The sequence below is a fragment of the Apostichopus japonicus genome, chromosome 3 (genome assembly GCF_037975245.1).
Source record: "Apostichopus japonicus isolate 1M-3 chromosome 3, ASM3797524v1, whole genome shotgun sequence".
In the NCBI taxonomy this organism is placed as follows: Eukaryota; Metazoa; Echinodermata; class Holothuroidea; order Aspidochirotida; family Stichopodidae; genus Apostichopus; species Apostichopus japonicus.
Window position 1 is genome coordinate 21,661,118 of NC_092563.1, and position 14,650 is coordinate 21,675,767.

Sequence of the window (14,650 nt, forward strand, 5' to 3'; positions counted from 1 at the left end):
TGATTAAGATAAAGACGGTTTATTTGATAAGATCGCACTGCGTTTATGGTAGGCGAGAAATGAAGCTTAAAAAAGAGCTGTACATTCACGATGATGCATAAATGTAGGCATGAAAATATTCTTATCCCTGGCATTTGGTGGGGGGATATGGTGTATTACATCCCCTCCACCCTTTTCATGGGGAGGCCATATCCCCCCTTCCCCCCCCAGGATCGCCCCCATGTTATCAGCTATGAAGATCAATGACTCATAGCTCTGGTGTATGTAAAACCTGTGGAGTAGACTTATACACACTGCAATTTAATATAGTGTATAAGTCCCCTAAACTGACATGATTTGGAATGATTTACTCAAGCAAATCTAAAATAACTCTAAATTTGCCAACTTCTTGTCCATTTGCAAATTTCAACAAATTTTCTGAAAGATACTTTCTCTTATCTCATCAAATCTGTTTCAAGGAAATTGATAGCTACAATTAACGGTCGATCACTCCTCAACCTACCTTGAATAGTCCTCAATCATGACAGCACTGTTACAGCAAGAACAATTTAAAAGGTTTCAATTTTCTGGAGATTTTGACCTTTCATCAAGTTTATACTTTTATAATAGGCCTAGCCTATGTGGATATTATGTTCAGTGAAAGAACTGACTTGAGGTTGGCATCAAAATTTGTGTAGGGCTAATACACGTTAGGATTATTGCTCGGTATGCATATTGTTCCACTACTCCTATGACTTATGAAATATGAGGTTAGTAACTTTCGTAAAATTCATGGAATAGAGTATAGGCCTACTTGATATAGTCTGACTGCTGCCTGTGTTCTTTACGTGAGCGTCACATGGGAAAGGATTTCAAATGGGGAATACTAAAACAAAATTTACCAAAATTGTCATGATTTGCATTTCACTTCCTAACCTTACTTACACCTAACTTAGGTGTACCCCCTAAATTACGTTTTGCTTATCTTAGGAGAAGTAGCCTACAGCCATAAAGGCTAGTCCTACATATAATTAATACAGGTTAAATAGGGTTTTTCTGATAACCTAAACTTACAATACTAAATATAACTTCTTTACTAACCTAACGTTAGACCTACAGGCTACAGTAGCATGAGAGGAGAGAAAAGAAAACACATATGCAATAAAACATTCTGTTTCTGTAGAAATTCAAATATGACGTTCATAACAGGGACATACTTTGATTTAAAACTCCGTAAACGGTTGAAAGATTAAGCCAGATTAATATGAACTTGACACATCAAAACAAAATACATTTTCCTTGCCGACCGCCGACCGTGGATGTTCGTCGCTATTTAAACTTGTCGTCTGCTGTCGTCTGCTGGGCAGATGGATTAGATAAAGGAGGGGAGGGTTGTTTGTGATAGCATATTTCAACGTGCCCACGTTTCACTCTTTCCGATTTTTCAGACGTGGTTAAATTTATCTACAGTTTCGGCTTGCGGATGTTCGGAAAATTGTTCCTGAGGGGTGGAGTGGTGCAGGCACGTACCCACGGGGAGTGGGGGGGGACATACCCAGGTGCGTATCCAGGGGGGGGGCGTTGGGGGCGCGCGCCCCCCGGGTAAGAAAAAGAGGAGAGAAAAAAAAGAGAAGAAAAAGGAAAAAAAGAGGGGGAAAAAGAGGAGGAGGAGAGGAAGGAAGGGAAAAGAAAAAGAAGAAAGAGAGAAAAAGGGAGAAAAGGAGGGAGTTAAAGAAAAAAATCGCCAAGGGAAGAGAAAGGGGAACAGTGCCATAATTACAGCGCTGATCCCTATTATATACACATGGCCGGGTAGCCAGTGACGGATCGAGGATTTCGGAAGGGTCGTGCGCCTCACCCTACACTAACTCCATTTTTGACGTTTCCATTTTTCCTCTCTCACTAACGTATCTATATATATATACATACTATATATGGTCTATCATAACGCGTGTGTAAGTATGGACGCCTTAACAATTGTGCTATGAAACCAACTGTGGCTGGTCTCGAACTCGACCGAGTCGTTGGGGAACATGACGCATTTCGGGAAGGGGCGAACGCCCCCCCCCCACCCGAGTATATATTTTTTTTTGATATCGCTAGTAATTTCAAAATAGAAAATGCTTAGATGCAACTCAGAAGGCATGGAAAGTGTCATTTCCAGCGATCTGGGAGGCATTTTCGGCAAAAATTTTCTTGTACGCTTCGCGCCAATTCGTGGTGGCGCTACGCTTAGATAGTTTGCCTACAGGGTTCGCCCGTCCCTTGGCAAATTATTCGCTACGCGCCGCCTGTTCGAACATGTAAAACAAACAGCAGATATGACATCATATCAGTGAGAATGAAAATGGCGGTTCCAGGTTGAACTGCCTCAAAACTGTCGATGTATGTAGTCATAGGAACCAAATTTGATTTTCGGGGGCTGTAACGACTTGCCCGAAAAATTTAACCTACATTTTTCGCGCGCTCCGCGCGCGTTCAACATGTTAAGGTCAATATCATATAAGCAAGCATCGGTTATTATCGCATGCCATCGTGTACCGTACGGTCCGTGGAAATTGCGCAGGAACCGCGGGATGCTAACGTAAACAACGAAATGTATTATGTAGATGTAGTAAAAGCATGAAGGTCAAATTATGTCAAATTCTCTTTTACATTAGTAATGGCGAATAAGTCGGCCAAGCTTATAGAACTTTATTTTAATTATCAAGGAGATTCATTTCCTTTAGCCACATCATTGCAATTTATTTTTCTTTCAGTAGCCCCCCCCCCCCCCCGCACCCTTCGCCTATGTGTGTTGTGTTCGTTTTCGGAAATATCTGCTATTTTTTCATTTCCTTCAACCAAGTTTATATTAGCCATTATAACAAGGTTTAATATTTGTACACCAATAAATTATTTTCGAAAATTACCTGACCAACATTCTTCATCATACTTCCCACTTCTGGTGTAATTTTGACCGGTCTGTTAGGGTTGAATTAGGTTTTTCTATATTGGTTGTCCATAGATGACATTTTTTGCAACATTATGGGTATGTTTTGGAGTGAATTTATTCACGAGAAATGTAAATTTTCAAATTCGGATCGAATAATGGGATGAAAACCTTAAAAAGTGGGGCTGTCGGGTATTGTTGGCCGCGACTTAGAATCACCTACGAAAGCAATGATCCACAGGACATGCGATGAGGTCGAACATGATGTGTAACTGGTGAAAATCTTTAAAAAGGTTATGGATGGGGAAAAAACTATTGGGAAATAATTGCTTCTCAGGCAAAAGTGTACATCTGCTTGGTCATTTTCAAGCCCGAGAAGTGCCATTTCCGGTGATCTAGGGGGTATCAAAACCAGAAATTTTCTTGTACGCTGCGCGCCAACCGATGGTGGCGCTCCGCTTAGATAGTAATTCGCGCCCCCCGGGTTAGAAAATCCTGGATACGCGCCTGATACCCTAGTTCTAGCTAAGTTAAAAAACGTACGGTTGTATACACGGACAAAACTCCTATCCCATTAAACCAATAAACAACCAAAACTACCGCCCAATTTGACCAGTTTTAAGACCTACAATAAACTATAATTGTTTTATTTAAAAAAATTAATTTCCCTATTGTCACTTACAATTTGACAGTTTGTGATCAATCAATAACATTCCATTTGAATTTAGAAAATGACTAGTGTTTTAAAAAAGAAACAGAAAAAAATGGAATACAAATGTAGCCGGGATAAAAAGATGTAAAAGATTGCATCATTTGGCATCTAAGCCCCTCAGATAAGCAAAAATATCTCAAAGGATTATTTTGACTGCAGGCCTGGTCTGGTGGGTTGTATTCTTCGATCCTGTAATATCTTGGGTTTTGGGCCTAAAATTTGCAAAACGTTGATGAAACTGGAACGAACAAGCCAGGCAAGTTAACAAGCTTGTTCCTACCGGTAGATGGCGCTCGCTCATCAAAAAATTCTCAAGTTCTCCGGTTCAGGTAAGTTGTGGAATTACCTCTTTCACAACCGGGGAAAGTTAGAACAATTTCATCGGTGCAACTTACAGTCATCCGGGTTTGACACTTCAGAGATTCCGAACAGGTTTAAGATTGGGAAGGGGTGGGACTGGAGTCAGTTCAATCGTCAGTCATCATGTCCCTTCCCCCTCCCCACCCATTGGTATCTGGGTCGTATACTTGAATACGCTCTAGGAACAGAACTGGGACTGGAAAGGGCAAAATTCCAAAGTTCCCTTGACTTATAAATTGAGGGATGGAACTTTTATGGCAGAGCCAGAGGCGAATGAATGGTTTTATGAAGGAGGGCCCGGTGTAGCGCTGCGGCCGTTAAAAGCGACTGCCATGAAGGTGGTCCCAATGAAAAAGAACAAGCTTAGAGCATACATTAGATCTATAATTAGCTCTAAAAGCAAGGTTGTGCTAATAATTACCCTTGCTCGTTTGTGTGAAATTGAAAAAGGGGAGCACACCCGTGGCAATGGTCCAAATTATTCCCCAATTGAATGTAAACAATCCCCAACTGAATCATTATCCCCGAACGACGATTAGAGTGGTGGAAAAGACCCCCCCCCCCTGTTCGCACAGCCCACGGTGTTAATATATAAACACTATGAAAGACAACATCTTTCTAGACTACTTTGTCAGAGCACTTTGCGTACAAACTATCTGGTGTCCAAAACAGAGATGTATCAATCAAATCAAAAGTGCGCCATCAGTTCCAGAGTTATACTGCTGTACAGGGCGATTTTTTTTGTTTTGATTTTGGGACAAGCGCCCTCGATAAAAAAAAAACAACGTGCATTACTAAGATGACCACTTGCATGATCAATGAGACACAAACATGCATAATTAAGCACCAAAATCATCCAACGAGAATGAAACTCAAATAAATTTGAGTAAAACTTTCAATATGAAACAGTGTCCTGATGTATATATGTAAATGATACAAACAGGTAACAAAGTGTAATTCATTCACACAGAGGTTAAATAATCAAAGTGGCTATTCTTACGACTGTTTGTAAGAATAATTTCCGACTACGCATGCGCAGTTGTTATTTTTATGACAGGAGTACTATTTTTTACGACCAGGAGTAACAATAATTTCCGGTTAGGGTTAGTGTTAGGGTTAGGATTGGGGTTTAGGGTTAAAGTTAGGTTTAGGATTACCCCTACTACATGCGCAGTTGCCTTATTTACTTTACTGCGCTTGAATTCGCCTTATGTCGTAAGAATACTTTATAAATAATTGTTACGACTAGTCATAAGAATAGCCACGGCCTTAAATAATCGCTGTCATGTCACCACATGTACCCACCATTTAATATGGTGTCTTTATAAAAGCACCATTAGACAACTAAAACTGTATTCAACAGTTATTCTACAACCAAGGCGCTGCATATTCATTTACGGTTTTATGGTACTTTTACGTCCACCAAGAAGAGTGAATGCTAAGGAGTAGTGCACAGGGTAAATATCATTAAAATTCCTGTTATTTTAACCACCCAAAAAAATGTAAAAATAGCACAATTAGGGTGCCACAATAATACTACTTCAAATTTCACCGTTAATTTCCGGATATTTCTTAATTAACAGTGTAGGCAATAGACTATAGATCTGTTTTCTTCTATGTCAATTCTGTAAGTAATATTTGTTTACGGTGAGAATTATTGAAACACTGTCAACGTAAAAGCCAGTACAATCTCGCAAATAATTTAAGAAGTAAGAAAGGAATGAAAACAAAAGGATACATAAAGTAAACAACGGCAGAAGAATCAATTAGCTCATATATATTTATATATTTCACCTCTGTCAGCTGTATAACAAATTTCGAAATGTGCTGAAATTCTTTGCATAAGTAATAACAAGACGTTAAATACCATATATCACTGAATGCAATATTTAATGACATGAAAATGTAAAAACCGACATCAGACCAATCATCTATATTTGGATGTTGAGTAATTTATTACATATCATGCATCATTTGTTTTTGAGTGATGTTTTCTCATGGGTAATCCCAGACCCTATCCCGCCCCCCCCCTCCCCCCTCCATAAACAACCCACTGAGAATATTTCAACATCTTGTAACTCATACAGCTGCTGCTGCATTTTGCGTAGGGTAGTTTGTCAGTGTAAAGCAAGTCACTAACTGCATAACTCTGCGGGCGGAAGAGATGTAAGCCCCATGGTTATTTATTACAACAATTAAATAACTTTCAGTTAAAGAATTTTGGTGCAAATGGGGTGGTGCAAAGTAACGTAAAACGTGTCCATGTATATTGTCAGTTATTAGGCCACTGAGAAGGGACCATGTAGACTGTGGCGAAATCAGTATCTATATCTATATCTATATATATATATATATATATATATATATATATATATATATATATATATATATATATATATATATATATATATATATATATATATATATATACCATCAGGCCTGGCAAGAGAGAGATTGTGACAATAGGGGGCTGAGGGCTCGAAAAAGGTTAGGGTGGCCGGAAACTTTAATATGGGATATATGGAGAGTGCAAAAAGGTGGCCTGGTGGCGCCCCGACGCCTCTGTGGTCATGTTGTTCTTACGAGAACTTGAATGCGTCATGAAAGCCAACGTGTCACAGGAATTAAGGATTTCTGGAGTGCCGGGTATATACTGATCGCCGTCCTGTGGGATTTTTGAAGGTGCTCAGATGCCAAATGCTGGCACTTGTGTAGCTTTTTAAGCACATACACAAGTACTAGATTTGCTAACAATTTTTTTAGTGAAATATATTACGTACCTGGTAAAAGTTATTAGTTTGTTTCAAAGAGATTTTACAAGGGACCGATTGAGAGCCGTAAGTAATGTTTCTCGCTTGCGTAACTGATGCATTATTATAGTCTGTATGAGTTTGGCATAGGCTAGGCCCAATTTATGTTGAACATATTTTAGGAATGTCGGGATTTTAGATGAAAATAGTGCTGGGTGGGATTCACGATTTTTAAGACAGTGTTGGGCTGTAATTCTTAGTGCTGGGCGGGGCCGCCCAGTGCCGCCCAGTACATCCCTGAAGTTATCACTGCTTTAGCACAGGGAAGACGTGGACTGCCAGATTATTGGATCGAAACCGGCCCGGGTGGGTCCACCGCTTGGTACAAAACGCCGTCACAGTGAGATACCGACGTCCATGGGAAGAGTTATATATAGTGTACAATATATCGTGGAAGTAGAAACATGTAGATAACGAAACTGAAGTCCTCGGTATATCAGTTTGGCTACTTTCAAGTTGTTATCTCGCCCAATACATTTCAGCAGCCATATAGACTGACTTGTGCAACGAAAGATGACGTCACATGAAGGTGGTAAAGGGAAGTCCCCCAGCAGCAACAATACACTGGCCATTAATATAAGAAGCATCGTCAGATAACAGGAAAGCAACTATGGACGCGACCTCCTCTGGTTCCCCAAATCTATGTTACAGAATTAAAACAGATGAAAATATTTTTTTAATATAAACAAGCTTTTTAAAAGAACTGATGAGAATCCATTTTACAGCATACCTTGAATCAACCTTTTGTCTTTCCGTTTAGCAGTTAATTAGTTCATTAAGTATTGCTTTTCCAGATATGATAGAAATTCATAATTTATTAGTCGCTAATGTTTGACTTTGACTCACATGGTTTGTTATTCTACTCACATGGTGTGTTATTCTACTCACTTGACGTAACACGGTCATGATCGCCTGGTTCATATAGTCTTGATGTAAGGGGACAGCGGTTGAGCGTATAGATCAAGTTGTTTGGCTTACACACTCATGCTCTATCTTGGATGACATATTTTTTTAAATTTAATTATATGTATATTATACTGTCACACTTAAAAGCATTTTCCAAGCCAGGCCTGATATGTGACAATCTAATTAAACATCCGTCTTGCTGGAAAAGAAATTTGAAGAACCAGCACAAACAGTAATATAAGTTTGAAAAGTTTCAGTGCGATGTGTTTATCACGGATCGATATAAGCTTTTCCCATTTCTGTCTTATAGTATGATGTGATGTGATGTGATATGGCATGGCATGGCATGGCATGGCATGGCATGACATGATATGATATGATATCGTATGGTATGGTATGGTATGGCATGGCATGGCATGGCATGGCATGGCATGGCATGGTATGGTATGGTATGGCATGGCATGGCATGGCATGGCATGGCATGGCATGGCATGGCATGGCATGGCATGGCATGACATGACATGATATGATATGATATCGTATGGTATGGTATGGTATGGTATGGTATGGTATGGTATGGTATGGTATGGTATGGTATGGCATGGCATGGTATGGTATGGTATGGCATGGTATGGCATGGTATGGAATGATATGACAGGACATGACATGATATGATATGACATGATATGATATGATATGATATGATATGATATGATATGACATGATATGATATGACAGGACATGATCCCCTGCAACTCACCGTCCTGTCAGATCGTCAGTGAAGCTCATCCCCGCAAGTTTTTCGTACGATTTCATCTGGACATCAGTTAGCCCCTACAACGAGAATTACATAAAATCCATGAGTTCTTATTTCCAATAAATCTTACATTTGTGGAAAATTGGGGCGGGGATGGGAGGAATGTTGCGACCGAATGGGACAATACACAATGATGTGGTAGATTTAGCTGTAAGAAAGAGTTAGCTATAAATAGAGCAAGAATAGCAAGATAGACCACATACATTTCCTAGAAACCAATAGCTTGTGGAACATGTGTGTACATATTAGAATTATCAATTGATATATATATATGTAATATATGTTATAATCATATTCACGATTCACACAATTATCTTGCTTTTCCTCGTTTAAATATATATATAATTAATAAAGATCAACACACCAGAAAACTTCCACTTCCCGACCGGTTTCGTCCTTTTGAGACTGACCAGGCGAAGGTAGGAATCGAACCCCGAACCTTTGGGTCACAGACCGAAGTCCTATACCACTCGACCACAGTGATTCTACTGGTGTGTGAGTGCGTATAAACTGGCTTGTATAAATGATAATTAGGGCCTCTCAAAAGGACGAAACCGGTCGTGAAGTGGAATAGAATAGAATAGAATGGATAATTAATCGACACAACCAGCATTAGATGCACGACGACATGTCCGTGATATAGACAAGGTAATTGTGACAGGAATACTTACCCCCATTAAAAATGGTGTCTTAATAGGTCCAGGTACGACACAGTTGAGCCTGATTTTACGATTAAAACAAGTTGGCGCCATTTGCTGGGACATCGACATCAAACACAATTTGCTCAGAGAATAAAGTAGCAGATTCTAAACAAGAAATTAAACAGAGGTACGAGATGATATCAGGTGAATATTAGCCTATATATATATATATATATATATATATATATATATATATATATATATATATATATATATATATATATATATATACATATATATATATATGTATATATATATATATATATATATATATATATATATATATATATACATATATATATATATATATATATATATACATATATATATATATATATATATATATATATAGACACGATTCTAATGACAATGAGGAACATGACGACGATGACGATGACAGTGACGATGAGACAAGGGCGTTAATATAACAGAAGAAATTTAGGATTTATTAGAATGCAGATGTATTTCCACTTTTTTCTAGATTATAACTTTGTAAAGAATATATGAATGTCTTAGTGTTATATTATAAGTATAGAGCTAAAGACAGTGTCTTCTCTTCCCCTTCCCCTCCCCCTCCCAAACCCCCGGATCAGAATGAAAACTTGAAACCTTTCATAAACAGACTCAACAACAAAAACATTGTCAGAATTTCAATAGAAATAAGAGTCTCTCTCACCTTAGTGACTGATTGCAATGGGTCATAAGTGCCTGCAGTGGCATTGGTGAGGATGGAACCACCTCTACAAACAGAATAAACGAGATCATCAGTTTCTAGGTAAACAGTGCAATTGTAGTCGTCGGAGGCCAGCTGCCTATCTTTACACAGTATTTGATTTGGTTTAATTATATATATAATATATATAATTATGTTGTGTTGTGACCAGAAGCTACAGTTCTCTTCTGGATACAATGGTAACTTGAACAGGTTAGCCTGAGTTTTGCATCTGTGTAGGTTTGTTGAATGTTAATGTATAGACACTTTAGTGGATAGGCCTAAAGTGTGACTTTCCATACATAAATTGCATCAACTGCAACTTATACTTTTATTCTGTTAATTTTGTAACAAAAGTGGACACAAAGGAAATAGGTCTGATGTCATGAATAACTGCATATAGACAAACAATACCATTCTCTACGTAAAGCGTAGAGGATTCATTTTATCGGGAAGCTGATGTGATTCAAACGCAGCGGCTCCCTCGCCCACCCCAACAAATCAAAGCACGTGTTCCCCAATCGTGATATTTTTTGCCCCCACCCCACCCCACCCCCTAACCTCTTCTGCCGCCTCTGCCCATAGCCGTTTGAACGTGACAGTTCGTAGTGTGGTATTCTATAGAAGCCATAATTCCTTATTAAATTATATATCGCCCTTGGCCCTTCCCCCTCCCCCAGTTCGAGGTATCAACTTACCCTCTTTCGGCAAGTACTGGAACACACTCTTGGATTAATTGGAAATTCGATTTCACATTCATGTGAAAAATCTGCGGAAATTTAAAGGTATAGGCTCTAATTGTATATCCTACTGTATCATGCACACATGACGTTCAATAATTGGATACTATATACAAATACATAAGACCGGGTGGGGAAGGAAGGGCAGAGGGGCCCCACATGAGTATGTTTCTTCCCACTCCCCACCCCCTACACCACAAGGGATGCATTCCACGGGATTATGCTGGATTATACAGTTGGATCCTCTGCATTTAGCTGTATGCCACACACTAGAATGATCACTATATACTTTCGACACGTTATGCAATGGATATTTCACGAAAGTCAACATTTCAATGTAAAAAGCGATTTTGATAAAAACGGCCGTTTCTCTGTTAGGAGAGGAAGGAGGGGAGGGGGGGGGGCAGGAAAGGTGGTTAATTGGAATGCATGTTCGCCAACTTCATGGAATTGGTCCGACGTAGCGACGTAGCGACGCTGCGATATTCATCTTACATAATCCGTCGATCGCTTTGCAGGATATTCATAAATCATAGGTTTGTCAATGATAATATATGTATTTGATACTCACGTGATCAAATTGTTTCTCAGTTGCCTGTCAAGTGAACAAATAATAATTAAAACCAAATGAAATTAAAATCAATTTAAAAATCATCTATATGAAAGCCAAAACTTCGATATAACTTAACCCATCGGTACATGTTTATTACACTGTTTATCTGTCCATTATAGACCGAATTATACCTTAATATGCCGCTGAATTCACCATTTCACGTTTCTGACTTTTTTTCTTCTGGTGAGGACCCACAGATCCCCGCCATGGGAGCCCGCTTCACTACCCTAGGCCTCGCCCGTTCCTTTAAAATCATTGATCAGTACCTGGAGACGATTACACAAACAAGAAGAAAACACAGCAGAAAACACACATACATACACACGCACACACACAGTATCATTCTGAAATGAAAAATTGTCGTAATTTAATAAAAATTCTTTGCAATCGAAAATGAAAAGTAAAAAGTAAATAAAACTTTGATTGAGTAGAATCTTCGAATGAGGTAGTGTAATATCACAATGAGATAATAACATAAAACAGCATCAATATTATTATTTTTCTTTCTTACTGTAAGTAGGTTCCCGTTATGATTGTTGGCCCCAGCGCTAATGAAGAGACAATCAAAACCTCCATACGTGTCAATTGCCTGTCAACAAATGTGTATATACCAAAGTTATACTAGTTTAATCCTAGTACATATAGATCTACATGGGAAAAAATGAGACGAGACTTTCTCTTAAGTACATATCAATATTTGTTGTGACCTATAACTTTAATAACCTTGTTCGAGTGTATCTGAGGCTGACTGGTTGGCCTATCAGACTAGTGAGGAAAACCCCAGAAACTTAGTACTAAAAGGACGAAATACAATAACATGGATGGGATAATGTAGATGAACTTTAAGAATAGTATATACAACAACAGAAAGTTCTCTGAATCTCGGTGGAGGCTACAAGTTGTTATCACTGTTCTGGATTTTCCAACTCATTATAATTTAATTCAGACGGACACCGAGAGTACTACCTTAAACCATATCCCCACCCAGCAAGTTATACAAACAACTGCAATATCACACCGAATCCTACTGATATGACATTGAAACATTTTTGTATTAATATACAGCGTTCATATCAGTAATTCTGATAGGCGTAGGAGGCAGGGGGCTCGGGGCTGCAGCCTCCCCCCACCCAACAAATTTTTGATGTGAAAATTTGGGCAATATGCTGAAAATTTTTCGGGCACCTACTGAAAGAAGAATAATTTGCAATGTGTTTTTCAATGGTTAAACTTATATTATTATTATCATTATTATTGTAATTCTAACCAATATGGAAGGGTAGTAACACGGAAAATGATTGTATGTTATTGGCATGTGATGTAATAACCGATGAATGCCAATATGATATGCACATTAACAAGTTGACAGCGCGAACAAATTTTGGTTATATTTTTCGGGAAAGTCGTTACAGCCCCCCCCCCCCCCAAAAAAAATCAAATTAGGCTCCTACGCCTGTGGTAATTCTATCAGCTCATTATCGCCTGCATGATTTCAGGGATCAACTCAACCAAATTCATGAGATTTCTTATTATCTCGCCTCTTTTTGCGTCGTTTTCGAAATTGTAGCAGGCGTGCTCAAGCAACCCATTCACGGTGACCGTAAAAGAAGTTGACAAAACGTTCAAAAGGAGGTATATGATTTTAGATGATGCTATACACTTAAAAGTCTCAGGTGATGAGCGGTCAGGGCTGTCGAGGGCCTGATCGGACCTCTTATAGGTACAATATCATCACGTGTCCTCTTCTTGAAAGTCTTCATATTTTCTTTGCTTAGAATATATACCAAAACGACAATGCAATATTCTATATCCTATCATTTTCACGACCCTCGTCCAAATTCTCCCGGGCCCCCAATTTTTCCCCTGGCATCCAGGGCCCGATGTTGTAATCCAAGGGCCCGAGGCTGTTTCCCCAGGGCCCAAGGCTGTATCCCCAGGGCCCGAGGCTGTATCCCCAGGGCCCGAGGCTGTATCCCCAGGGCCCGAGGCTGTATCCCCCAGGGCCCGAGGCTGGCCCCTAACCTACATATATTGTCAAGTCCTCAGAACCGTCCGTGCATACTTACGTGTTTAATGAGTTTACTTCTATCCTCCTTTTGACCTTGATCACACACGATTCCCGACACTTCAATTCCTTCGTTTTTTAGTTCTTTGACGGCAGTGTCTACATTCTCTTGACTTCGACTACTAACCACGACTTTGCACCCCTCTACACCCAGTCTACGAGCGGATGATAGACCGATACTGAAGTAAGAACAAAAATATATATATATAAATGTGTATCGGGATTTTCGTGAAACTTAAGCATAACAGTATACCCTTTTCTCAGAAGAAGAACACAAAAGGAGAAGGAAGACGAAATAGCAAATGAAAAGAAAATACACGACTGACCCTCCCCCCCCCCCCCCTATCGCCTTCAAACGAAGCAAGAGAAAAAGAACAGAAAGCAATGAAAAATAAACGAAACGGCAACACAAGCCCTGAAACTTGAACCACAAAGACAAAGAAAAAAACGGCGTAGTAAGATTTGTAGGCAAATAATGGATGCATCCATATAGCTTTCATCGCATTTTCATTATTATTAGCTGACACGTACCCTTGTGTTGCACCAGTCAGTATGGCCACGCGACCTCGAAATCGCTCTACTCCCGGCATTGTTAACTATATGGGCAAACCTGAAAATAATAAGATTTATAATAACATTGTACATGCACACATTAGGAATAAAATCCGGTGATATTTTACCCGTTAATAACGTTACCAGATAATGTTATAGTTATTATAGTGTAGTGATCACCATTCTCCCACACGGAGGAGTATGTATGTATATATATATATATATATATATATATATATATATATATATATATATATATATATATATATATATATATATATATATATATATATATATATATATAAACAGTTAAATTATAATCATTAAACGTTTATGAACATTAAACAAAATTACCCTTCTAGTTCGTTGATACAGGATTCTCTAGTGTTCTTCAGGGTGAAGCTGTAAAGAAACGAATAATGTTCGAAGACCCTGTCTGAAAGTCAAAGTCAGTAATCGCTATATTTCAGACAATACGAAGTCCAAAGTTCCCCAAGAGGTACGACTGTTCTGCAGATTTTATCGCTATATCGATACATGGTCAAGAACGCAACCGCGATAACTGATAAGTGTGTTCTTAATTCTCCCGGCACCATTATTTGTGACATAAAGATTCAAAAAGAAATATGAACCAGAGGTCGAGCAACAGAGAGACCGTAATGATATATTTATCCACTCTCACCTCAATAATTTAATTGAAGAAGATATAAACATATTGTGGCGTTGACCTATAAGAAAGCCCCCTCCCACC

The 14,650-nt window shown here is 38.8% G+C and overlaps 2 protein-coding genes across 3 annotated transcripts in view; both read right to left on the reverse strand.

Annotated features, from left to right (window-relative positions):
• The window catches only part of LOC139965444 (breast cancer anti-estrogen resistance protein 1-like), a 37,461-nt gene extending 36,125 nt beyond the window's left edge, over positions 1-1,336 (reverse strand). The window contains exon 1 of one of the 2 annotated variants that reach the window (XM_071967785.1): positions 1,197-1,336. The gene's annotated coding sequence lies outside the window, so the exon portion shown is untranslated. The remainder of the gene's footprint in view (positions 1-1,196) is intronic. The other variant, XM_071967783.1, reaches the window with a different exon arrangement.
• A 5,123-nt stretch (positions 1,337-6,459) lies between these two features.
• Positions 6,460-14,587, reverse strand: LOC139965445 (dehydrogenase/reductase SDR family member 4-like). Its single transcript, XM_071967786.1, has 10 exons — positions 14,254-14,587; positions 13,879-13,957; positions 13,349-13,526; positions 11,794-11,871; positions 11,241-11,264; positions 10,628-10,698; positions 9,894-9,957; positions 9,188-9,322; positions 8,460-8,533; positions 6,460-7,433 (listed from the first exon to the last, which is right to left on the reverse strand). Exons 2-10 carry the CDS (start codon positions 13,935-13,937, stop codon positions 7,313-7,315), a joined length of 804 nt encoding a protein of 267 aa, XP_071823887.1. The 5' UTR covers positions 13,938-13,957; positions 14,254-14,587; the 3' UTR covers positions 6,460-7,312.
• Between the last annotated feature and the right edge of the window lie 63 nt (positions 14,588-14,650).

Coding starts and splice junctions, on each gene's coding strand:
- LOC139965445 (XM_071967786.1), bottom strand. CDS start 13,937: ATGCCGGGAGTAGAGCGATTTCGAGGTCGCGTGGCCATACTGACTGGT. Junction 11,265..11,793: donor ATAACGGGAACCTACTTACA/GTAAGAAAGAAA, acceptor TTCACTTGACAG/GCAACTGAGAAACAATTTGA. Junction 10,699..11,240: donor CTGAGAAACAATTTGATCAC/GTGAGTATCAAA, acceptor AAATTTCCGCAG/ATTTTTCACATGAATGTGAA.